The sequence below is a fragment of the Salmo salar genome, chromosome ssa16, assembly GCF_905237065.1.
Source record: "Salmo salar chromosome ssa16, Ssal_v3.1, whole genome shotgun sequence".
Lineage (NCBI taxonomy): Eukaryota > Metazoa > Chordata > Actinopteri > Salmoniformes > Salmonidae > Salmo > Salmo salar.
The window spans coordinates 79,098,541-79,123,259 of NC_059457.1; the positions used below are offsets into that span (position 1 = coordinate 79,098,541).

Consider the following 24,719-nt stretch of genomic DNA (forward strand, 5'->3'; position numbering starts at 1 on the left):
AGTGGAATTTATGGCCTATTTAGCTACTGCCTCCAAAATAAATTGAATTCATGAATGACTATGTAATACTTCTGAAAAATGTATTATTTATTTGCATTCAAATGTCCTTATGATAAAAAATGAACACCAATTAAATTGAGAGATTATTCATCACACCCACTAAAGATTATAATTACATTTAAGAAAATGAGGTGTCGTGAGATTACGCTTTCATAGTACTTTATTTGACCACTAGATGGTGCAGTAGTATTGCTGTACTGTTAGATCGGCGGCGTTCAAAAATGATCTTCCACAAGTCAAGAGCCTAATGTAACAGTGCACATTGCCCCCTGACAAACAAAGTGATTTAAAATACTATAGAAAGTGCAAACATGAATTAATAAATATTAGTGCTAAAATCCAACATTGAGTTAAACAGAATATACTGTACATGCTGACATCTGTGTTGATCAAATGTTGATCTGGAACTGCATATAAAACATGCCTTGTAAATTCATTTCAGACCCTACAAAGTACATGAAACAGTTGTAGAATTGTAGCACATGTTTCATTTGTGTAACTTAATATCTAAAAAGACAATTACATTGCACAAAAACACCCATACATGATGCAATCAAGATAACAACAGGCTCCTAGGCCCACCTGTGTGGTTACATATGATACATGTAGATCTCACAGATTTGTTTTGGAGTTGCCACCAGAATGACTCTTCTTTACTAGTGCAACTGTATAGGTCACATATACAAGCCTAGATCTTCTGTTAGTTATGCTAAGGTGAGTCTTTCCCTGCGCTCATATCTCCCCAACGTTACACACCCAACCTCACCTGTCGCTCTGCTCTTCTAACTACAGAACCATCTAACTGCAATGCTCCACTGTTCTACTAACTACAGAACCATCAAACTGCAATGCTCCACTGTTCTACTAACTACAGAACCATCTAACTGCAATGCTCCACTGTTCTACTAACTACAGAACCATCAAACTGCAATGCCCCACTGTTCTACTAACTACAGAACCATCAAACTGCAATGCTCCAGCATTCTACTAACTACAGAACCATCAAACTGCAATGCTCCACTGTTCTACTAACTACAGAACCATCTAACTGCAACGCCCCACTGTTCTACTAACTACAGAACCATCAAACTGCAATGATACACTGTTCTACTAACTACAGAACCATCAAACTGCAATGATACACTGTTCTACTAACTACAGAACCATCTAACTGCAATGCCCCAGTGCTCTACAATCTTTCTGTACAGATGTAGGATCTTTATTTGAGACAGTTTGCTATAGCAGGAAAATAATCATAAGAGCAACAGGAAATGTAAATTATTATGTGGATTATAATTAATGGACATTTTTGTAGGGGTTGATACAGTACAACTTTTGTAAGGGAAAATCAAGTCTGAAATTTCAAAGTGGAAATTACAAACTCCAGAAGCCTTTTTAAACCTCAGATACACTACAAGCTTGTATTTCCTGCAACAACAGGATGATCAAATTAAAATCCTACATCTGTATGCTTCTCTGAGTCAGTCATCCAGCCAGCCAGTCAGTCACTCAGTCTTCATCACTATCCCCGTAGTCGTCCCTGGTGCTGGTCTGAGAGCAGACGTGTACACAGACCCCACAGCAGAGTAGCAGGAGCAGCACGGTGTGGCTGAGCGTCAACACAAACACAGCAAATAGGTACAGAGACTTCCTGCAGTAGTCCTGTGGCTGGTGGAAGGGTGTGATGAAGTTAGGCTGGAACACAGAGAACACCCAGTAGTTCCCCAGGAGGAACCAGACGAACAGGAACAGGCTGAGGATGATGTGCACGTAGTACTTGTTTGCGTTCTGTCTCCATGGATACTCGTCGGCATCGTCGTCGCCGATGACGACCGACTTGGAGATGAGCGACCTCATGCGGGTGGTGTCGTACAGGAGCAGCGTGACCTGGAAGGTTCAGGGTCAGAGGTCGTGGGTCAGATTGGGGTGAACACTAGAGCGCAGTGCCTGCCTTCCTTACATATTGTTTTGCACTGTCTATAATTTGTACAGCCTGGAAGTGTTTGGAACCTGTTCTACTACCCTGTTGCCACATTACAACCTATGACCTGGAACGCATCCATTACCTTTACACTGCCAATAACCCCACCCACCAGCAGGTAGAGAGGAATCATTGGCTGAACAGGGCAGTCGTCTATAGACTTCACACCTGCAGGGGTTAAACATCATCAATAGTTCATTAGTTTACCAACATAACTCAATAGAACCCACACAGTACCAAAACCAATACGTGCATCTCCCCAGACCCCCCCCTCAGTCTCCTGTATCTATGCTGTAATAGTCTATGTGCCGGGGGGCTAGTGTCAGTCTGTCCTATCTGGTCCGCTGGGATCTTAGGTGTGCTCCCTCTAATTCTCCCATCTCTCTCTCTCTTCCTGGAGGTTCTGATCCCTAGGGCCATGCCTCAGGAATACCTGGCCTGACAACTACTGGCTGTCAGGCCCCAGTCCACCTGGTCATGCTGCTGAGTTTCTGCTTGTTCCGGACCTGTTGCTTCGCCCCTCTCCCTCTCTCTCTCTCCCTCTCTCTCTCTCTCTACCGCACATGCTGTCTCGACCTCAAATGCTCGGCTATGAAAAGCCAAATTACATTTACTCCTGAGGTGCTGACTTTTTGCACCCTCTATAACCACTGTGATTATTATTTGACCTGGCTGGTCTTCTATGAACGTTTGAACATCTTGAAGAACGATCTGGCCTTAATGGCCATGTTCTCTTATAATCTCCAACTAGTACAGCCAGAAGAGTCACTGGCCACCCCTCAGAGCCTGGTTCCTCTCTAGGTTTCTTCTTATGTTCCCAGCCTTTCTAGGGAGTTTTTCCTAGCCCTCAAAGTTCCATAATGGGGTGAAAATGGCAGCCATATTGGTCAGGGAGAAATCTAACCCAGTCTAATTGGAATGAATGGCAGTAGAGGCATAATACTGATTTTACTTATGCAGGAAAATAAAAGTGAAATAGGCATGTGATATATCAGAAATTATGTAATAGAATGAATTATTGTCATCCTCAAATATTGTCATATGTATATTATAATAGGCCTGTGCTAAGGATTCTAAGGTGCAGGAAGGTCTCCTACAATTTTGGGCCGATTTTTTTCTTCATTTTAGGCTCAATCAAAGCTTGTCATCATATTACCATATCTGATTATCCAATGTATTTTTCCGGTTTTTGTGTTTGGAATGGCACAGTTACTATTGCATCATCCTGACATTGAATACTACTATGACCTCACTTAAGACAGGCCTTTTCCAAATTCTAATTGTCATTAATAATTATGGCATCATCGTTTATGCCATGATGACGTAACTCCCCCTCCTGCCCTATAAAAGGGACCCCCGGCACATCTCAAAGTCATTCATAGTCTTATCTATCAATCACTATGCCCAGAAGACGCAGAGCCAGCCGCCGTGTCCGCAGGCGCCGTCGGCCCAGGGTGTCCCGGCGTCGCAGGAGAGGAGGCCGAAGGAGGCGTTAGACAGGCCGGGTAACCTACCTGAACTAACCGCCCCCTACCGGTTCTCCCTCCAGACTTGACCACTGGTAGTGCAGAGATGTTAAAAGTCTGCTTAAATAAAAGATGGGCTTTTAACTAAAACTGTTACGACTTTGTATTTTTATTATTAGATGGTTTAGAGTTTGTTTTAGTCAGTATAGAGTTAAATAAGTAGATTAGGATAACAAAATATTGAGACATTGTAATCATTGTATCTGTCCCTGACAATTAAATGTAGACCTAACAATGTAGGCTATTTATTTAAAACGTTGACACATTGCATCCCTTACGGAAGGTAAATTAATAACTTGATTCAATGCAATTCCCCCTTCCTCCAAATAAAAAAATGTGTTTATCTGTTCAGCTTTTTGGTTTCTGGATATACCAATATTCTTAAACCGTTAGGCGCAAAAGGAGAGATCGAAGACTTTGCAGCCGATAGGACAATAACCAGGTACTAACTAGTATGTGAGGAATCTAACGTCTCCCCCTTGCTACGAGAGATGATGCTGTCATCAAGCATCGATCTGTGGAATGACTAGTAGGCCTGTTAATCATAATGCTCAATTGACTGGACATTCCAAAATAGTCATATTCATTTAGCAACATGCAGCAATCCACATAGGTCTATAACTGCGCTGCTGTAGGGCGGGCCCATGCGTAAAATATTCAACCTACTATCCTATCACCCGCTGTCCTGTTATACCCAACTCATACACTAACCTTCAACTCCTTTCAAATAATGTTGTCAAATATAGCAAGGTATATAATGCGCCATATAGCCCAAGCACTAGGCCTAAAACATAGGTGGGGAAAGTGAGCTGGTAGATAAAGTGGAGAGGTGCTTGGATGTGGTTGCATCTGTGAGAGCTAGAAATTCTGTCTGGTCACTTCACTCAACACTTTCTATTTTGGGGGCAGCTAAAACAATAATTTGGTCAAACAGTTACATCCTGATTCCTGGATGAAAGTGTTTGCTCTGCCTCTGTATCTCCCTGTGGGTTTGGAGTAGCCTATGGAGAGGGTAGAAAGCCCAAAAATCTATAAACAGGCTACACAACATTTCAAAATGTTGAGAGTCTTTAGGTGCCTTTTGGCAAACTCCAAGCAGGCGACATGTCATGTGCCTTTTACTGAGGACTGGCTTCCAGTCTGTCCACTCTACCATAAAGGCCTGATTGGTGGAATGCTGCAGAGATGGTTGTCCTTCTGGAAGGTTCTCCCATCTCCAAAGAGGAACTCTGGAGCTCTGTCAGAATGACCATTGGGTTCTTACATTTACATTTTTACATTTTAGTCATTTAGCAGACGCTCTTATCCAGAGCGACTTACAGTAGTAGTGAATGCATACATTTCATAAATTTCGTTTCATGCTTTAAAAAAAAACGTTTTTTTACTTTTTTCCCCCCTTTTTTATTTTTGTTTGTACTGGCCCCCCGTGGGAATCGAACCCACAACCCTGGCATTGCACACACCATGCTGGCGTTGCAAACACCATGGTCTACCAACTGAGCCACAGGGAAGCCAACTTCTTGGTCACCTCCCTGACCAATTGCCCTCCTCCCCCGATTTTTCAGTTTGGCCGGGAGGCCAGCTCTGATGGAGGACACTGTGTTATTGGGGACCTTCAATGCTGCAGACCTTTTTTGGTATCCTTCCCCAGATCTGTGTCTTGACAAAATCCTGTCTTGGAGCTCTACGGCCAATTCCTTCCACCTCATGGCTTGTTTTTTGCTCTGACATGCATTTTCAACTGTGGGACCTTATAGACAGATGTGTGCCTTTTCCAAATCATGTCCAATCAATTGAATTTACCACAGGTGGACTCCAATCAAGTTGTAGAAACATCTCAAGGATGATCAATGGAAACAGGATGCATCTGAGCTTAATTTCGAGTCTCATAGCAAAGGGTCTGAATACTTATGTAAATAAAGTATTTTTGTTTTTTTATGTTGAATAAATTTGCAAAATTGTCTTAAAACCTGTTTTAGCTTTGTCATGTGTAGATTGATGAGTTTTTTATTTTATTAAAACATTTTAGATTAAAGGCTGTAACGTAACAAAATGTGGGAATAGTCAAGGGGTCTGAATACGAAGGCACTGTATATATATATATATAACGTGTGTTCATGGTAGGCCAACAATACAGTTTAAAGAGAAAGCAAGTGACATGATCCCATGGAAATAGGCCTCTGGGAGTTTTTGAAATGTTCTGGAGTTGAGAATATTGGTATATCCAGAGACCAAAAAGCTAAACACATTTTTGATTTGTAGATGGGGGGAATTGCATTAAATCAAATTAATAATTTAAATGATATACAGTCCATAAGGACGGGTGCCATTAGTAATTATAACTTCAGTTTATACTGGTTTTATACCAATTTTCTGTAGAATATCAGAACTTGTTGCATTTACCACTTGTCTAAGTCCTACAGTATCATCAACTGATTTCAGCCACTGTATGGCTGTGGATTGACTGCATTGTTTGAATGGAATGTTGGCATATTGGCATTTAATTTGAAACATTAATGGAATCATTCCTCTAAAACTGTCTGGCTATCTAGCTAACAAACATACAGTGTAGATCAATTCTTCACATTTCTTTTAACACATTATCTTATCACCCTGGCTAACAAACTCCCTGACCAAAATGGCTGACCTTTATCCCATCAATCATAACAAGGTTCATGTCCATTCTAGTATTGTAATTTATAATTACATGGTCTTACCTACAAACGCCATGGTGAGAGGAACGGCAAGAAAGAACAGAAGTCCCACCACAAAGTAGGCTAGAGAAAAAGAAACCGTTATAAATCTGTCCAGAAAAATACATGCAAAGCATTAACCAGCTCCACTCAAACAAGTACGTAGCTTTTCTTTCTGTTGTTGTTGTGTTTTCCATTTTAATATGTGGCCTCCTCTGTATGCACTTTGACTGCTGCAAAATCAATTGCCTCTTGATGACATGAACATTTTCTGACACTGAATCTAACCTCTTATTAAACTACCATTACCACTATCCAGTGTTGTAGCAGGCCTACTCCAGATGAGTCCGGTCACGAGACCACATATTGAGTGTCTCGGTCTTGTCTCGGATACATTTTTACTCGGTCTTGACTTGGACTCAGAAACCAGTGGTGTAAAAAACAAACATCAAAACATCAAAAACTCAGAATTATCTGGTACTTAGCAGGTCTTAACAGATTTAGCCTCTGGTACTTAGCAGGTCTTAACAGATTTGGCCTCTGGTACTTAGCAGGTCTTAACAGATTTAGCCTATGGTACTTAGCAGGTCTTAACAGATTTAGCCTCTGGTACTTAGCAGGTCTTAACAGATTTAGCCTATGGTACTTAGCAGGTCTTAACAGATTTAGCCTCTGGTACTTAGCAGGTCTTAACAGATTTGGCCTCTGGTACTTAGCAGGTCTTAACAGATTTAGCCTATGGTACTTAGCAGGTCTTAACAGATTTAGCCTCTGGTACTTAGCAGGTCTTAACAGATTTAGCCTATGGTACTTAGCAGGTCTTAACAGAGTCTATTGATTAGAGGGAAAGTACCCATATCTGAAGTGCTAATAAAGTGATCACCAACTCTATTTTAATATATATAATAATATATGCCATTTAGCAGATGCTTTTATCCAAAGCAACTGACAGTCATGGTCGCTGGAATCAAACCCACTATCATGGCGTTGCGAGTGCAGCTACAGAGGATCCACATTTTATCCATGAAATCAGTGCAATTCAGTTCCTTCATGTTAATTAATGTTTTTGAATACATTGTGTGTGTTTGTGTGTGACTCACTCACCATTACTGGCCATTTTAGACAGACAGTGATGACATGCCTTCGCCACACCAGTCATGATGAATTCTACACAGGTCACTGTAAGGAATTTTATAATATCTGTACATTATAGGAAGACGCTTGGGTGTGGAAAAGACATACTATGTATGAACTGTTACTTAAGAACACCTGTAATTACAAAAGTACAATGCTTGATGTTTTGCTTTAGCTTGAGATTAAGGATCAGTGTCGACACATTACAAGCATTAAGAGGTCAATTGTACAAGCCTGTGTGTTGAACTATACTGTTGGTAACAGATAGATAAAGGGAACTAAGCCAGTTTCTGTTGATGCTATTCCAGTCTTACTTCTGCTAGCACATGATAGCAATAAGAGGAAGAAGGATTGGGAAACTAACTACCAATAACACAATAAACTGAACTCCGCCCAGTGGAGTGAAAATTATGAGCTTATATGGTATTAAAGTTAATGGACATCACCCTGGACGGGGTGAACTATAGTAGGGGATAAAAAGGGAAAATATCTTTAGAACTGAGTGTCTTGCTTGCAAATTGCTGTAAATGTGTACTCCGGGTTGCAATCCTTATTAAACAAAACCTCTGATCAAAGAAGTTTTCCTGTGGTCTCTTGTGTGCATAGAGCAGAATTCCCTTACAGTCACCTAGAACCTAATATCCACCTGAACATTATTTTGCATCCACACTGACCAGGAAACAGAGGTAGACCGTACTGGAAAAGTGGTAACCATGCACATCCAACTGAAATAAGCACAAAAGCTTTATCAAATGACTTGGATGGTCAATTATGTCAACGCAGAGACAAAAAGGTTAGCCTACAGTTTAGATAGAACATTTTTCATTCTCTGCAAATACTTGTTAATAATATAAAAACTCCACCAATTCACAACGACTTACCTTCTAGCCTTCCTGAAATAGTCTGCGACAACGTGTGTAAAGTTGTTTTTTAATCGGTGCACAACAGAACAAGTGGAACTAGGAGACGCTTTCAGTTGAGCATCTTCTGTGAAACTGTATTCTTGAGCCCCTCTCCTTTATCAGGGAGAGTCTCGCCCTCCCGCGTCCCCGCAGAGTAGTTAATTAAAACAACTGCATGGGCGACTGCAATGTTTTCATGAATAGGAGGAATATTGTGCAAATACATTTCTCTGAATGTTGCGCCTAAAATCCTGTTTTTTCTTCTCGCAGGCTACCTACAGCTGCCCACCCACCACCCACAGCTGCCCACCCACCACCCACAGCTGCCCGCCCACCAGTTATGTAACATAATTTAGAAATAGACATACAAGTTTAATAGCAGAAGAAGCCTTCTCAGTTTACTGAATGAAAGATGAGCGCATTTTGTGGACCTCATTATCAAGCAAGGTAGACAGTGATTGGTAGCCCCACTCCCTTACCCTGAACTTTGTAAAGGTGAGGGGAAATCACATCTTACAAGGATCCAAATTCACTGCAGTTCTCTCATGTAAGTCAAATGACAGACAGTTGAGGAAGTCAATGCAGACTATTGAGATGCACCCTAGGGGACTTCAGGGGTGTAACCTATTCCCTGTCCTCACCATCTACTACCACTAGTGTGAAGACATGACAGGCCATGCAACATGAATGATCCATTCTCTCACTGACACAGAATGATGTGTATCTTTAGCTCTGAAGATGTAGTAAACGTCTTTCCGATGAGGTTCTACAAAACACGATGCTTTGAATTTAGAAGGTGATTATACACATATGGCCTACTTACAGGCCTACATGCACATGTTGTTTGAGATTTTTTGGAAATGCTTGATGAGATTGGCTACGCAAGCAAGTCAAGGGAAGTACAAAGCAGAAACCTTGGTGGATTTTACTGAAATATATTTGGACTACAGGGACAAAGGAGAGACAAATGAATCATTAGAACAAACTCAAAACAGACTAAATAGGTGGGCACATGACAATCCCCCTAAAAAAAGTTCACAACGAGTAACATTTCCTCATAATGTAAACTGAAGAGCCATATTGTTAAATCGCTTGTGATAAAAAGTGTCTTGAAAGATTTAAAAGAAAGTAACTTTGTGAATGATTAATTCCTAGGTATTGATTAATTTCTCAGTTATCGTTCAGTCAAATATTAAAATACATGTAATTGACATGAAGAGGATGAGACTAAGGAATGTGGACAGTTACCCTTGGACCTTTCCATCAGATGGTTTCCATAGGACAGGTAGTTTCCCTTTCGACATAATCTCCTCTACCTGGCACCTTGCTACACTACGAGGCCCACTTCCTTTTCGTGGTCCAGCAGGGAGCAGCGGTCCTGGAGAGAGGGGGTGGATGGACCTTGGCTGGCCGGCTGGCTGGAGAGGGAGATGGGCAGGGAGAGGCGGCTGCCCTGGCTCAGGCGCTCCCAGGCCCCGCGGCGGGAGGGAGGGGTGCGTCGCCGGTCGTCCAGACCCACGTGGGTGCTCACCTGGCTGGGGCTCAGGCTCTTCATGTTCCCCTGGGCCCGGAACTCATACGTCTCGATTGACGTCTTCTTATACCTGGAGCAGGCAGAAGCAGAAGAGGACTGAGGTCAGTTTTAGTAAACGAGAGAGCGAAAGGAGGGAAGCTCCCTCTACCAAATGATGTCTTAGCGAATTGGCAAACACTGTACACTTAGAAAGAACTAGATATATTCTGAACAATAAATGATCAACATTTGATCAAATCTGGCAGCCTTTCCTCTCTTACTTAGACCAGTCGGCGCTGTGAATTTGTACATTTTAACGCATTCTCAATTGTAATATTTTAATCTACCTTTGGGCAGCATGTGCTTGCCCCGCCACCTGAGCAGTTGGGAGGGGAATAGGGGGGGGATTATGGGTGACATCTACCCTCTTTCTTTCTGCCTGTCCTTGTTCTGTATGTCTTGTTTTGTAATATTTGTTTTATACCCAGAACTCTGGGTCTTGTTGTTTCTGTCTGCTCTTTTATATTTAGATAAGAATTGCATACTTGTCTTTTATACCTATACACCATTCTTGTGTGTGTTCAATAAAAAATATTTGAACGAGTAAACGAGAGAGCGAGTATGAGGAGGATGGAGAGAAAAGTGAAGAGACAGAGATTTGACCTGAAACGGACAAGTGGCGTGTTAACATAGGCAGAATAACATGTGAGTGAGAAGACAAACATGACATAAAAACATGTGGCATGTAAGGAACAGAAAAGGAGAGAAAGATTGAGACATTTACATTGTTTGCCATAAATAAAGAGGGAGTTGGAATGGTTCCAAATAGTTAACTAGATACAGCTGAGAGGTCAAAGTGCACTGTGTTCAGTCTGTGTAGTGTTCAGTGAGTGGGCTGCTGCAACAGAGACACTCTGGACACAGTGCCCTGGGCTGTTCTACAGGCACACGCTGCTTTACTCGGGTTACTATGGAAATGCTTCTCAATGGACCGAGTTTACAGTGAAGAGATTGAGATTTTGGTGCATGAAAAGTGGTATAAAAATGCTTGCATGACGTCCAGTAAAAGTTCCCATCTGGGATGTTGAAAAGTATGCAAAACATCTAGGAGGGCAAGTTTGATTGGTTGAAATAAATACACAGCAAAATCCCCAACAGACAGGGAGATAGATGGAAGGACGGACAGACAGAGAGGCAGAAGCATACACTCACAGTTTTAACAGCAGGGAAGAGATGACCACAGACACAGAGGAAGCCGCCATAGCTGCTGAACCCATCCATGGCTGTAGGACCAGACCAGCGGGCAGAAACACACCTGGAGGGGTACAGTGCAACCCAGCTTTACTACACACACACACACACACACACACACACACACACACAACTGCACTGTTGGTGCTAGGATCACAAGCATTTTGCTACACTCGCAATAACATCTGCTAAATATGTGTATGCGACTAATACAATAGGATTTGTTACTCACCTGCGGCGATGGGAATCCCTACCAGGTTGTAGATGAGAGCGAAGACAAAGTTGATGCGTATCCTCTGAACAGTCTTCTTGGACAGCTCAATACAGGCCACCACGTCTAACAGATCATTCTACATAGAAAGGAGAAACAACTCAAATAACTCAAGTTCCTTTGGGACAGAAAATACAGCCAGTAGACCTCATCTCTCCTTTTCAAGTATATCACAACACAAGTAACTAGTATGTAGTTAACATCCCAACCACACCCCACTCTGCTCCTCACCCTGATCAGCACCACGTCAGCTGCCTCTATGGCCACGTCTGTGCCCGTCCCTATGGCGATGCCCACGTCGGCGCGGGCGAGGGCGGGCGAGTCGTTGACCCCGTCACCCACCATGGCCACCCTCAGACCCCTCTCCTGCAGCTCCTGCACCTTGGCCACCTTGTGGGACGGCAGCACCTCCGCAAATACCTTCCTGATGCCCACCTGGAGGAGGGACAGACACAATTCAGACGTGTGTCTGTGTAACGAACGCCACGCTGCTTGCTTAGCGAGTACCACTTCCTCCCAATTCAGCTCACACCAAGACTCGAACCCAGGACCTCTGTCTTGCTAGCACACGTGACCCCCCTCCCAGAGTCTTACCAGGCGGCGCCACCATAAAATGTACAATTTGGCGGCATAAGTGGCGACCCTTCAGGCTGAGGAGTAAGTTTCCCACATCCCCATGTGCTGCACGTGCATGCGGTCTCTCTTTCTCTTACCTGTGTGGCTATAGCCTTAGCAGTACGTCTGTTGTCCCCAGTGATCATGACCACCTCTATCCCCATGCTGAGTAAAGTATGGACAGCCAGGGCAGACTCTGTCTTCACTGTGTCTGCTATGGCCAGCATGGCACACAGTACACCTAGGGCATAGGAAGAGGAGATGGAACATGTCCACGACACGGAACGCTGAGGTTGATGTAGGGGATTGAAACATATCCCATGTTCAGTGTATGTACCTCATAGATAAACCACTGTTGGAGTAGGACCCAGTCCTGAGGGTCATAGATAAACCACTGTTGGAGTAGGACACAGTCCTGAGGGTCATAGATAAACCACTGTTGGAGTAGGACAGTCCTGAGGGTCATAGATAAACCACTGTTGGAGTAGGACACAGTCCTGAGGGTCATAGATAAACCACTGTTGGAGTAGGACACAGTCCTGAGGGTCATAGATAAACCACTGTTGGAGTAGGACAGTCCTGAGGGTCATAGATAAACCACTGTTGGAGTAGGACACAGTCCTGAGGGTCATAGATAAACCACTGTTGGAGTAGGACACAGTCCTGAGGGTCATAGATAAACCACTGTTGGAGTAGGACAGTCCTGAGGGTCATAGATAAACCACTGTTGGAGTAGGACACAGTCCTGAGGGTCATAGATAAACCACTGTTGGAGTAGGACACAGTCCTGAGGGTCATAGATAAACCACTGTTGGAGTAGGACCCAGTCCTGAGGGTCATAGATAAACCACTGTTGGAGTAGGACACAGTCCTGAGGGTCATAGATAAACCACTGTTGGAGTAGGACACAGTCCTGAGGGTCATAGATAAACCACTGTTGGAGTAGGACACAGTCCTGAGGGTCATAGATAAACCACTGTTGGAGTAGGACCCAGTCCTGAGGGTCATAGATAAACCACTGTTGGAGTAGGACACAGTCCTGAGGGTCATAGATAAACCACTGTTGGAGAAGGACACAGTCCTGAGGGTCATAGATAAACCACTGTTGGAGTAGGACACAGTCCTGAGGGTCATAGATAAACCACTGTTGGAGTAGGACACAGTCCTGAGGGTCATAGATAAACCACTGTTGAGAGACAGTTCAGGACTATTACAATATGTGTCTATAATCTGACCCAGTGGGATGTGAAGGCTTTTCCTCTGTTGGACCCCCCAAAAAATAAAATAAACTATACCTTTCGTGAACTAACATTCGCACTTCCCCTTACCAGCACTGACTCTGCTGGTAGCTACTTTATCAAGGAAAAATGTACTTACTATGACTGATGTGTGGTTGTCCCACCTCGCTATCTTAAGATGAATGCACTAACTGTAAATCTCTCTGGATAAGAGCATCTGCTAAATGACTCAAATGTAAATGTCTGTCATTGGACTGAGACTGTACCATCTATAGCTACCAGGATGGCTGTCTGCCCCTTGGTCTCGTGGCTGGACATGGCGTCATCCACGTCAGCTCCTACATGAAGCCCGTTCCGCCTTATCCACTCTCTGTTCCCAATCAGGACCGAATAGGAGGGGCTAGCAGAGGCACCTGGACAACACACAAAACATCATTAGCAATGGAGTGGACTTCAAGGCTAGACAACCTTCTACATTGTAGAATAATAGTGAAGATATCAAAACTATGAAATAACATATATGGAATCATGTAGTAACCAAAAAAAGTGTTAAACAAATCAAAATATATTTTATATTTGAGATTCTTCAAAGTAGCCACCCTTTGCCTTGATGACAGCTTTGCACACTCTTGGCATTCTCTCAACCAGCTTCATGAGGTAGTCACCTGGAATGCATTTCAATTAACAGGTGTGCCTTGTTAAAAGCTAATTTGTGTAATTTCTTTCCATCTTAATGCGTTTGAGCCAATCAGTTGTGTTGTGACAAGGTAGGTGTGGTATACAGAAGATAGCCATATTTGGTAAAAGACCAAGTCCATATTATGGCAAGAACAGTGGAAATAAGCAAAGAGAAATGACAGTCCACCTGTCACACCCTGATCTATTTAACCTGTCTTTGTGCTTGTCTCCACCCCCCTCCAGGTGTCGCCCATCTTCCCCATTATCCCCTGTGTATTTATACCTTTTTGTCTGTTGCCAGTTTGTTTTGCTCCTGTTTTCTAGTCCTTCCCGGTTTTGACCGTTCTGTCTGCCCTGAGACTGCATGCCGTTTTGGACCTTACCCCACCGTTCTGGATTATTGACCCCTGCCTGCCCTGACCCTGAGACTGCCTGCCATTCTGGACCATTTACACCCTCTCTGGATAAATGTGATAATAAATGCGTCACAGAGTTCAAGTAACAAACACATCTCAACTTCAACTGTTCAGAGGAGACTGTGTGAATCAGGCCTTCATGGTTGAATTGCCGCAAAGAAACCACCACTAAAGGACACATATAAGAAGAAGAGACTTGCTTGGGCCAAGAAACATGAGCAATGATCTCTGCATGTGTGGTTCCCACCGTGGAGGAGGAGGTGTGAAGGTGCTTTGCTGGTGACACTGTCAGTGATTTATTTAGAATTCAAGGCACACTTAACCAGCATGGCTACCACAGCATTCTGCAGCGATATGCCAGCCCATCTGATTTGTGCTTAGTGGGACTATCATTTGTTTTTCAACAGGACAATGACCCAACACACACCTCCAGGCTGTGTAAGGGCTATTTGACCAAGAAGGAGAGTGATGGAGTACTGCATCAGATGACCTGGCTTCCACAGTCACCTGACCTCAATCCAATTGAGATGGTTTGGAATGAGTTGGACTGCAGAGTGAAGGAAAAGCAGTCAACAAGTGCTCAGCATATGTGGGAACTCCTTCAAGACTGTTGAAAAAGCATTCCTCATGAAGCTAGTTGAGAGAATGCTGAGAGTGTGCAAAGCTGTCATCAAGGCAAAGGGTGGCTACTTTGAAAAATCTAAAATATATTTTGATTTGTTTAACACTTTTTTGGTAACTACATGTTATTTCATAGTTTTGATGTCTTCACTATTATTCTACAATGCAGAAAATAGTAAAAATTAAGAAAAACCTTTAAATGAGTAGGTGTGTCCAAACTTTTGACTGGTACTGTACATCATGAGTACGACCACAAAGTAAAGGGGTAAAAACCGTGTAAAGCAACACTGACCTGACACTGACACAGTATCGCCGACCAGGCTGCTCTCATCAGTCGTGGCCCCCTGCAGTGTGACCTGGGTATGGCAGGAGTCCTGGTCACCCTCCAGCAGTACCTCCTCAATGTTAGACACCTTACAGCTGATCCCACAGCCTGGCACCGACTGGAAGTCCTTACAGGAACCCAGAACATCTGTCTCCAGCTCCTGATATACATACGGACAGGCGCACGCAAGCTCACACTAGTTGTTTATTTCATTATATTGAGCCCTTACTTCACTAGGTAAGTTGACTGAACATTCATTCTTATTTATATCAACGACCTGGAGAATAATTCCAGGGTTAAGTGGATAGAATGACCTTGTCTGTGTTTATACAGCGGCTAAAGCACAGATACCTGGTAGATATCAATTAAATACCCTCACCTCTTTGCAGTGCTTGGCCACAGCCATCCCCAGTGGGTGTTCACTGCTGGCCTCCGCTGTGCCCACCAGCGCCAGGACCTTACGCAGGGGCAGCCGTGCCCTCTCCCACAGCACCAACACCCTCGTCACCCGCGGGACGCCGTTAGTGATGGTGCCCGTCTTATCAAACATCACCGCACCGATCTGAATGGGAGGAAAGGAGGGAGCGGAAAACACTGTCATTTTCTTTCTGTGTTACTGGTGGCAGCTTTAGCTGTGGCTTTTAGGGTTAGAGCAGTGGAAACTGCCCATCATACATGTACAGCTTCACACTAAGTCCCCATAACCGACTCTACCCTGTACCCGGCCCACACTACAGTTTGGAAAACACTGGAAGTTTACAGGAAGTATGTTTCAGTTGGGAGGAAGTAAATAGAGGTGCATTGCCTTGTGGGCCATCTCCAGCGGTTCCCCTCCCTTGATGAGGATGCCGTTCTGGGCTCCGACCCCCGTGCCCACCATGACAGCTGTCGGGGTCGCCAGGCCCAGAGAGCAGGGGCAGGCGATGGACAGGACTGTGATGGAGGCCTGGAAGGCGAAGCGGACAATAACATCTGTCTTGGGGATGTTCTCATCGTAACCCTGTGAGGTTGAAACACACAAACAGAAACACACACACAAACACTACAAACATTCAGGACTGATCTCTTCATTCAGAAAGTACATCAATGCCATAAGGCTTTCTTATGAGTTTGATAAGCTCTTGTGGTTACTCACAGGAAAGTACTCCTTCACAACGTGGAAGTCGACAAAGCCAATCACCAGCCAGACCAGCAGTGTTAGCACTGAGGCAATGACTATGAAGGGTACAAAGTAGCCACTCAGTCTGTCTGCAAACTGCTGGATGGGGGCCTAGTCCAGCAAGAGATGTTTCAGATACTTAGAAAATATAATCAACAACTGATTATATTGTAACTTCCACAGGTAGCTGTAGCTTACAATCAAAGACGTCCAGTCTTGACCTTGGCCATACAGTGGTTTGTTTACCTTGGATGTCTGTGCCTCCTCCACTAGTTTGACTATCTGACAGAGGGTGGTGTCTGCTCCTACGTGGGTGGCCTGCACCAGTAGAGATCCATGGGCGTTGATGGAGCCAGCTATGACTGAACTGCCGGGCTTCTTACTCACAGGCATGGGCTCACCTGACCACAGAGAGAACATTGACCACCCCATCAGTCATGGTAGACCACCACAGAACCACAGTGACTACCAGCAACCACTGATATAGACTACTAAATGACCACAATGACTACAAGTGATGTAGTGTTAAGAAAATAAGTAGGTCAACGCTGATCGCCTTTAGAGGTGAATAAAGTAATGCTACCTATATTTTCAATTCATTTTTCCACGCTTGGTGGGTCATTTAGTGGTATTTTGCTAGTGTTAAATTAAAAAAAGGTGCATTTACATGCCTTTACCCTTCACTACAACACAGCCAATCACCAATAGACCACAAAAGGACCATAATGACAGAAAACCACTATGGCCCATTGGCTCCCCAACAAAACGGCTCTTACCTGTGATGAGGGACTCATCTGCCATGGAGCTTCCCTCGATCACCTTCCCGTCCACGGGGAACTTTCCCCCAGGCACCACCTTCACTATGTCTCCTCTCTGGACCAGCTCCACTGACACCTGCTCCTCACTGACACACACAGCACAGACACACACATGCGCACGTACGCACACAGCACAGACACACACACGCGCACGTACGCACACAGCACAGACACAGTACGGATTTATTGTGGTGAAATATTCTCAAAACAGTTTATGGACACAGCTATAAACAGACTGTAAAGAAATCATGGCTAAGGCAGGTTTGATTATATGAGGCCAATAAAAAAATAAACATCACCTAAAATAAAGGTATTTTTCCACAAGTGTTCACTGTGGGAAAATGGAGCTGGGTTTGGATTCACCTGAGGATGGAGTGGTCAGGACCTAACGTGACCACAGTGGCATCAGTAGCCTGCAGTGACATCAGCTTGGCCAATGCTTCAGATGTCTTGCTCTGCAGAACAGGAACAGGAAACACAGACAGAGACAATGACGTGAGTGGGTGTTGATTAGACCTGGGAATTACCAGCCGACCTCAGCGTAAGCCTTCAGCCTGTAGTCTGGTGATTGCTTTCCCACACTGACACCATAATATACACATAATCATATGACCATAAATGCCACAAAAACTGATCAGATATGACCTAGAATAACCCCCTGGTGATCAACCATCCATAAAGCTGAGAGCAACAGAAGTACTTCCAACCAAAAGGACTTGCCAAAAGTGGAATGCAACCCATATAATTAATTGTAGGGGAAACACTAGAATTGAGTAGAGTAGAGTAGAGTAGAACAGAGTAGAGTAGAGTAGAATAGAGCAGAATATAATAGAATGGAATAGAGTAAAGTATCATGGAATAGAGTACAGCAGAATAGAATAGAGTAGAGTAGAATAGAATGGAATAGAGTAGAGTAGAATACAATTGAGTAGAGAAGAACAGAGTAGAGTAGAACAGAGTAGAGTAGAGTAGAATAGAATAGAGTAGAATGGAATAGAGTACAGTAGAATAGAGGTGAGTAGAGTATAATGGAATAGAGTAGAGTAGAACAGAGTAGAGTAGAATGGAATAGAGTAGAATATAATAGAGTACAGTAGAATGGAATAGAGTATAATGGAATAGAGTACAGTAGAATAGAGTAGAGTAGAATGGAATAGAGTAGAATTGAATAGAGCAGAGTAGAGTGGAATACAATTGAGTAGAATATAATAGAATGGAATAGAGTAGAATGGAATAGAGCAGAGTAGAGTAGAATACAATTGAATAGAATATAATAGAATGGAATAGAGTAGAATATAGCATAATAGAATAGAGTAGAGTAGAATAGAGTAGGGTAGAATAGCCGTACCTTTGCTATGTGCTCCAGCCACCGGCCCAGGGCGATGAAGACGAAGAGCATGGGCGGGGTGTCAAAGAAGGTGACAGGGCTCTGATTGGCTCTCTCAGCCATCGCCACGATGAGGACCACAACTGAGTAGATGTAGGCGATGGAGGTTGCCAGGACAATGAGGACGTCCATGTTAGCCGTGCGGTGTCTCAACGAGCGGTACGCCTGGATGTAGAAATAACGACCCCCGAAGATCTGACGGAGGAGTAGGATGTGGGGGAGGGAAAGAGGAGGAGAGAGAGAGCGAGAGACAGAGAGAGATTGAGAAAGAGAGGTATGAAGAGAAAGAGCGAGAGAGAAATGTGACTTACAGGTATTATATAATGGACTACTACATACAGTAGATAATCAGTATCAGGGCCTGGTAGGGTCCTATTGTATCTGGGGGTCAAAGACACTTCCACAGTACTGAGACTGGGCCAGTATCAGGGCTTGGTAAGGGTCCTATTGTATCTGGGGGTGAAAGACACTTCCACAGTACTGAGACTGGGCCAGTAGCAGGGCCTGGTAGGGTCTTATAGTATCTGGGGGTCAAAGACACTTCTACAGTACTGAGACTGGGCCAGTATCAGGGCTTGGTAGGGTCCTATTGTATCTGGGGGTCAAAGACACTTCCACAGTACTGAGACTGGGCCAGTATCAGGGCTTGGTAGGGTCTTATAGTATCTGGGGGTCAAAGACACTTATACAGTATTGAGACTGGGCCAGTATCAGGGCTTGGTAGGGTCTTATTATACCTGGACAGGTGTACAGAGAAGGAAGAAGGCCAGGTTGAGGAGGGAGAGGCCTGGGAGAAGGTTCTGCTCCTCGGGCATAGAGCCACCATGTTCCCCGTGCTGACTGTCCATCACCATCATGTAGATCATCAAGCCCATCACTGGCACCCCAAACACCAGACTGAACAGGAAGGAGTTCTTCCACCTGGAACACACACACACGCAGGACGCATGCAGAGAGGAGAGTGTGTTAAAACATTTCAAGGTTGATTCAAGAACACGTATCTCCAGTCAGAATCTACAGACGACCAAAACAGATACTTGCTGTTGAATCTCCTCCCCATGATCCAGGTTGTTCCCAAAGCCTTCAGCTTTCATTAGAGACGCCCCAAAGCCCAGTCCCTGTCACAGACAGAGTTATTACAGTTGTAAGTATGTGTAAGAATATGTACCAACACTGTAACTGCACAATGTGAATATATAGGTGATCAAAACAATTACAAGATGTTCGTGATGGAAAACAATTCAGCAACGAAATGTAAAGAGACATAACAGCAAAGTCAAGTTATAGCTAGCTACCTCAATCATTCTGATGATGTCACGAGCACCAAGCACTTCTGGGTCAAACTTGATCTGGGCTTTGTTGGTTGCCAGTGCAACTGAGGCTTCTAGAATCCCTTTGGTCCTGGTGAGTTTGGACTCAATGTTATGGACACACGACGCACATGTCATCCCAGTTACCTACACATGAGATGAGCGAAACAAATTGAAACTGAATGCAGCTGTACCAGACAATACGTTGGCCCAATGTAGGACTGGACTAAACATCAAAGAAAATGTATTTAGCCAAGCATAGAAATGTATTTAGCCAAGCATAGAAATATATTTAGCCAAGCATAGAAATATATTTAGCCAAGCATAGAAATGTATTTAGCCAAGCATAGAAATGTATTTAGCCAAGCATAGAAATGTATTTAGCCAAGCATAGAAATGTATTTAGCCAAGCATAGAAATGTATTTAGCCAAGCATAGAAATGTATTTAGCCAAGCATAGAAATGTATTTAGCCAAGCATAGAAATGTATTTAGCCAAGCATAGAAATATATTTAGCCAAGCATAGAAATGTATTTCTTCTTTCTCCATGTTTTCTGAGCCAATGAGAGGACTCACAGAGAGGTCCAGTTTCCCGTCCATAACAGCGTTGTCCTCTATCAGTGTGGCACCGAAGCCTAGACCCTCTATGAGCTGTGTTATCCGCTTGGCATCAACAATACCAGGGTCATACTTCACCTCCGCCTTACCAGCCATGAGGGCAACCAGCACTGAGATGACACCTGGAACACACACACACACCACACACAATGTTGTGCAGTTAACCCCTAACCAGGGAAAGTGGCATCACCACAAAATACTTGTTTATCCTCATGATAGAAACTGTACTGCCAGGTCAAGCATTTTGCTTAGTGACTCTATGGGTAATGACAGTGACCTAAAGGATAACATCACCCACCTCTGTGTTTGACTAAGTTCCTCTCAATGTTGGCCACACAGGAGGCACAGGTCATGCCTGTCACACGGATGAAGCACTTCTGAACCTTCCCCTCCTCACCGGCAGTGGCCATCTTGGTAGAGCCAGAGCTACCGTTAATGGAAGTCTTGGTAGAGCCAGAGCTACCGTTAATGGAAGTCTTGGTAGAGCCAGAGCTACCGTTAACGGAAGTCTTGGTAGAGCCAGAGCTACCTTTAATGGAAGTCTTGGTAGAGCCAGAGCTACCTTTAATGGAAGTCTCGGTAGAGCCAGAGCTACCATTAATGGAAGTCTTGGTAGAGCCAGAGCTACTGTGAGCCATTCTGGGGGAGTGGGGGGAAAGGGGAGTCTTTGGTCTTTGAAGGGGAGGGGTTGGTAGAGTTTCTGCAGAAGCAGATTCTTCAGGAGAAAAGAACACAGCATATTAACAAGACCGTTGGTTGGATGGGTTATGCATGGATGGAGAGAGAGTGCTTTCAGTGTAAAGGGGGGGTGACAGAAAAGAACCAAACCGTTTCATAATCCGTTTATAAGCTTGTTTTACTGGCCCCAAGTCTGGGTAATTCAAGAACACTTGATGCCACACTAGAAAGCACACTTGTCTCGTTTCTAAGGAGACCTGTGCCCAAGTGCTGCCTACTCTCCACCAATAGCAAGGCTGGATGGAAATGGAATGCTTTGAACAGCATTGTCCATTGAAAGCAGTATTACTGTATGCCCACCGCTGCGAGACTGCCAATTTGGTGAGTTTGGAATGTTGAAGTAATCCATTTCTCTGCATTCTGTACAACAATGTACTTACTCAGTTGAGCCCCCCTCCCCATATTACATGAATGAAATGTCTGATTATAAAAGTGTAGTTGTGATTTTTGTTCAATTTCTAAGGTGAAATAAACAATTAAGCATACCTATGAGTGAAGCATCAAATCCCATGTCTTCAATGGCTGCCCTTAGTTCCTCTGGCTGAGTCAGACTGGGGTCAAAGGTGACGGTCCCCTGTTCCTCCTTTAATGACACCTCTATAGAACACACCCCAGTCATCTCAGAGATTTTCCCCTCAATGGACTGGACACATGAATTACAGGTCATCCCTACAATCCCAATGACAGACGTCTGAGTCAGTGAATCCAAGATGGAGGATGACACATGTGTCTCCCCTTGCCCACAATCTATACTTGTGTCTTTGTTCGTAAGAGTCGCACCAAATCCCATGTTCTCAATCTGTTCCTTTACCTCCTCAGATGTCACTGTGTGGGGCTGAAATCGTACTACTGCCTCCTGATCGCTCAGAGACACCTTGATGTGCAGAACCCCAGGCAGAGTTCCTATCCGTCCCTCGATGGAGCGCACACAGGACTGGCACGTCATACCCTTCACCCTGATCCTCGTCAGGGACTCTGGGGTCTCCGTCTCCCCGATCTTAGTCACCTCTTCCCCAGCCACGTCCACGACGCCGTAGCCCATGGCCTGGATCTCCAGGGATAACTCCCTGGTAGAGATAGATGATGCGTTATAGTCCACCTGAGCCAGGCCACTGGCCACAGAGAAGTTGACAGACACCACTCCCTTCAGGCTAGCGACGTGGCCCTCGATGGCCTGGATGGAGGACTTGGGGGTGAGGCCAGAGAGCTGGAAAACAGCCCGGGAGAGGGCCTTAGGTTGGGGGTAGAGCTCACTCTGACTCCCAGGCTCGTAGGCCAGGTTCTCATAGGTCCGCTTCTGGGAACACCAGGCCTCACAGGGACACATCTTCTCCTTAAGAGAGGGTCAGAGAGGTAGAGGACGAGAGCAAGAGAGAAAGGTTTGAGATGCACATACTTGATCATATCAGTTATATGTAGTCTCAGTGTTTTCAGAAGTCGAAAGCAGCAAAGTTTTTTATAGCCCTTTAAATACTGGATGCCATTAAAAGCTGATTGCAATCAGCTCATTGAAATCTTGAGTTAGATTTGTGACTGCCCCTTAAAAAGGCTTGAAGCAGAGGACAAGTTAGGTCACCACTGCTTCACAATGAATTCTCCAGTATCAACATTGTTAGTGGCCCCCTCTGGAGTGGAGGTGGAGGAGTGTGGCTTTAATATCAGGGTTGTGGTTCTGGTTAAAATGGCTTTAGTGCCTAGAAAGTACAGTACTTCTGGTCATCCAGTGTATGAGGATGGAGCACACAGACCAGAGACTGCTGGTGTAAAACAAAGGTGTTGAAATCCCCATGCATTACTAGAAGCTCCAGGACCACGTGACCATAAGTAACCCTGCTCACACGGTAACAATGTGACTCTGCTTAGAGTCAACGCTCATCTGGATCTGACACCCAGGCTAAGAGGAGGAGAGGAGAGGCCAGGGAGCATTCGGTGCATTGGCAGTCATTGTGAACACCACCGATGCCATTTTTTAATATGGTAAAACTACAGTTTACCATACAATAAGAAATAACACCACCTCATCTGATCAATATGAACTCCTGACCTTGTGTCACATGTGGGCAATACATTTTTTACAAAAAAAAATGCATTACTGTATATTAGCCTACATTACTGTAGATTAGCCTACATTACTGTATGTCCTATGAGGAAAGCCACAGCTCACACTGTCTGTTAAACAAATACTAAGATACTCCATGTTTGTTGATGGGAACGTCAACGGAGAGAGAGAGAGAGAGCTCTCTATGTACAGTAGTAACCTCAAACCAAAGGGTCAAGGGATAGATGTGATATGGACTCACAACATGGTCTGAATGTCGTGACTCAAAACAATATTTCCACTGATTTCAAATACATCAATTCAGAATTTATAAATAAATTCAGAATTTTTGTGAGCAGTATAACACCATACATGTATATCTAAAATTGGAATATACATTTAAACAGTTAAACACTAACTAACCGGTTTCTTCTTACCTTCAGATCAGCCTGATTTGCTACCCTCCCATGGTCTGCGGTTTGTCCGTCTGGTACAGCTGTCCTAACCGCGCAAGGCGACTGACATTCAACCATACAAACCTCCACCTGTCCCACGACTGACGGCTTCGAAACATATTTACTAAGGCTACTTAACGGATTTTGCGAAAACATGGTCACTTCTCTGTGGTTCTTTATTTGTTTCTCATCACACAAGAGAGGGCAAAAGTTCGTGGTTCACGTTTCTATTAGGCAACACGCCACTATAATGTCAGAGAGCGCAGAGTGCAGAGCTGTGCGCATGATTGAAGTCCAGTCGCACTGCTTGCGGCTACCTCTACCTCTGGCAATGCCTTGCTTTTGCGCCCAGCTCTTGGACAAATCCAATTTCATTCGTCACATGCTTCGTAAACAACAGGTGTAGACTAACTGTGATATTATTACTAACGGGCCCTTCCCAATAATGCAGAGAGAAATAAAATATATAAATAACGGTCAATTAATATCACGTAATAATACAAGTAAAAAAGCAGTGGGCACTTGAATGACAATTCATAGCACAGCTGTGGAACACCCACAGTAAAACGGAAACCTATGACAATTTTTCACTGGGCACTTAGTTTGGTGATTGTGTTACTGTATTGTAGTGCAGGTACAGCGTGTCTTGTAGATCATTTACCTGGCTAGAAGAGGACGCGCGCAAAGCCCCTCCCGTTGCACTTTATACTGGAAACGAGTGCAACAACAAGGCAAACTCGCTGCTGTGTCATGTATTAGCTACAAACATGCATATATAATCCTACACTCACAACTTCAGCATAGCTTAGCCTAAACCTACTCTGTGAATTCAAAATAACCTTTTCATAATGGTATATGCATAAAAATAACTTATGTCGTTTAAGTTATTTTTCAATTAGACTAATACATACAGTTATTTCATTGTCATTCTTTAATGTTTTAAGTTAATTTTTTTAAGTTAATTTCAGAAAC

The 24,719-nt window shown here is 43.9% G+C and overlaps 2 protein-coding genes across 10 annotated transcripts; both read right to left on the minus strand.

Moving 5' to 3' along the window:
* Positions 1-63: 63 nt before the first annotated feature.
* Positions 64-8,922, minus strand: LOC123727886 (transmembrane protein 272). 5 transcript variants are annotated; one of them, XM_045698053.1, is made up of 6 exons: positions 8,276-8,922; positions 8,069-8,119; positions 7,365-7,439; positions 6,285-6,344; positions 2,127-2,209; positions 64-1,947 (listed from the first exon to the last, which is right to left on the minus strand). In XM_045698053.1, the coding sequence occupies exons 3-6, from the start codon at positions 7,417-7,419 to the stop codon at positions 1,570-1,572; spliced, it is 576 nt and encodes a 191-aa protein (XP_045554009.1). In that variant the 5' UTR covers positions 7,420-7,439; positions 8,069-8,119; positions 8,276-8,922; the 3' UTR covers positions 64-1,569. The 5 variants fall into 5 exon arrangements, with proteins under 5 accessions (XP_045554009.1, XP_045554010.1, XP_045554007.1 ...); XM_045698054.1 differs by having other exon boundaries at positions 8,041-8,119; XM_045698051.1 differs by lacking the exon at positions 8,069-8,119.
* A 293-nt stretch (positions 8,923-9,215) lies between these two features.
* On the minus strand, positions 9,216-24,083 carry LOC106575646 (copper-transporting ATPase 2). Of its 5 annotated transcripts, none has more exons than XM_045698023.1 (21): positions 23,730-24,079; positions 21,741-22,587; positions 20,815-21,231; positions 20,475-20,638; positions 19,884-20,045; positions 19,630-19,706; positions 19,326-19,509; positions 18,550-18,783; positions 17,565-17,656; positions 17,160-17,287; positions 16,630-16,784; positions 16,360-16,494; positions 16,030-16,224; positions 15,604-15,786; positions 15,192-15,384; positions 13,451-13,597; positions 12,045-12,187; positions 11,563-11,766; positions 11,293-11,410; positions 11,022-11,124; positions 9,216-9,900 (listed from the first exon to the last, which is right to left on the minus strand). In XM_045698023.1, exons 1-21 carry the CDS (start codon positions 23,901-23,903, stop codon positions 9,624-9,626), a joined length of 4,332 nt encoding a protein of 1,443 aa, XP_045553979.1. In that variant the 5' UTR covers positions 23,904-24,079; the 3' UTR covers positions 9,216-9,623. The 5 variants fall into 5 exon arrangements, with proteins under 5 accessions (XP_045553979.1, XP_045553980.1, XP_045553982.1 ...); XM_045698024.1 differs by having other exon boundaries at positions 9,716-9,900; positions 11,022-11,153; XM_045698026.1 differs by lacking the exons at positions 9,216-9,900; positions 11,022-11,124; positions 11,293-11,410; positions 11,563-11,766; positions 12,045-12,187 and adding an exon at positions 12,299-12,964 and having other exon boundaries at positions 23,730-24,082.
* Positions 24,084-24,719: the final 636 nt, after the last annotated feature.

Excerpts from the sequence above, each read along its gene's own strand:
- LOC123727886 (XM_045698051.1), bottom strand. The coding sequence starts at position 7,419 with ATGACTGGTGTGGCGAAGGCATGTCATCACTGTCTGTCTAAAATGGCC. Across the intron at positions 2,210-6,284 it reads TCTCACCATGGCGTTTGTAG|GTGTGAAGTCTATAGACGAC; the intron begins GTAAGACCATGT and ends TAACCCCTGCAG. Across the intron at positions 1,948-2,126 it reads GGGTTATTGGCAGTGTAAAG|GTCACGCTGCTCCTGTACGA; the intron begins GTAATGGATGCG and ends TGAACCTTCCAG.
- LOC106575646 (XM_045698023.1), bottom strand. The coding sequence starts at position 23,903 with ATGTTTTCGCAAAATCCGTTAAGTAGCCTTAGTAAATATGTTTCGAAG. Across the intron at positions 19,707-19,883 it reads ACATCATCAGAATGATTGAG|GGACTGGGCTTTGGGGCGTC; the intron begins GTAGCTAGCTAT and ends TGTCTGTGACAG. Across the intron at positions 11,125-11,292 it reads AGGGATTCCCATCGCCGCAG|GTGTGTTTCTGCCCGCTGGT; the intron begins GTGAGTAACAAA and ends GTACCCCTCCAG.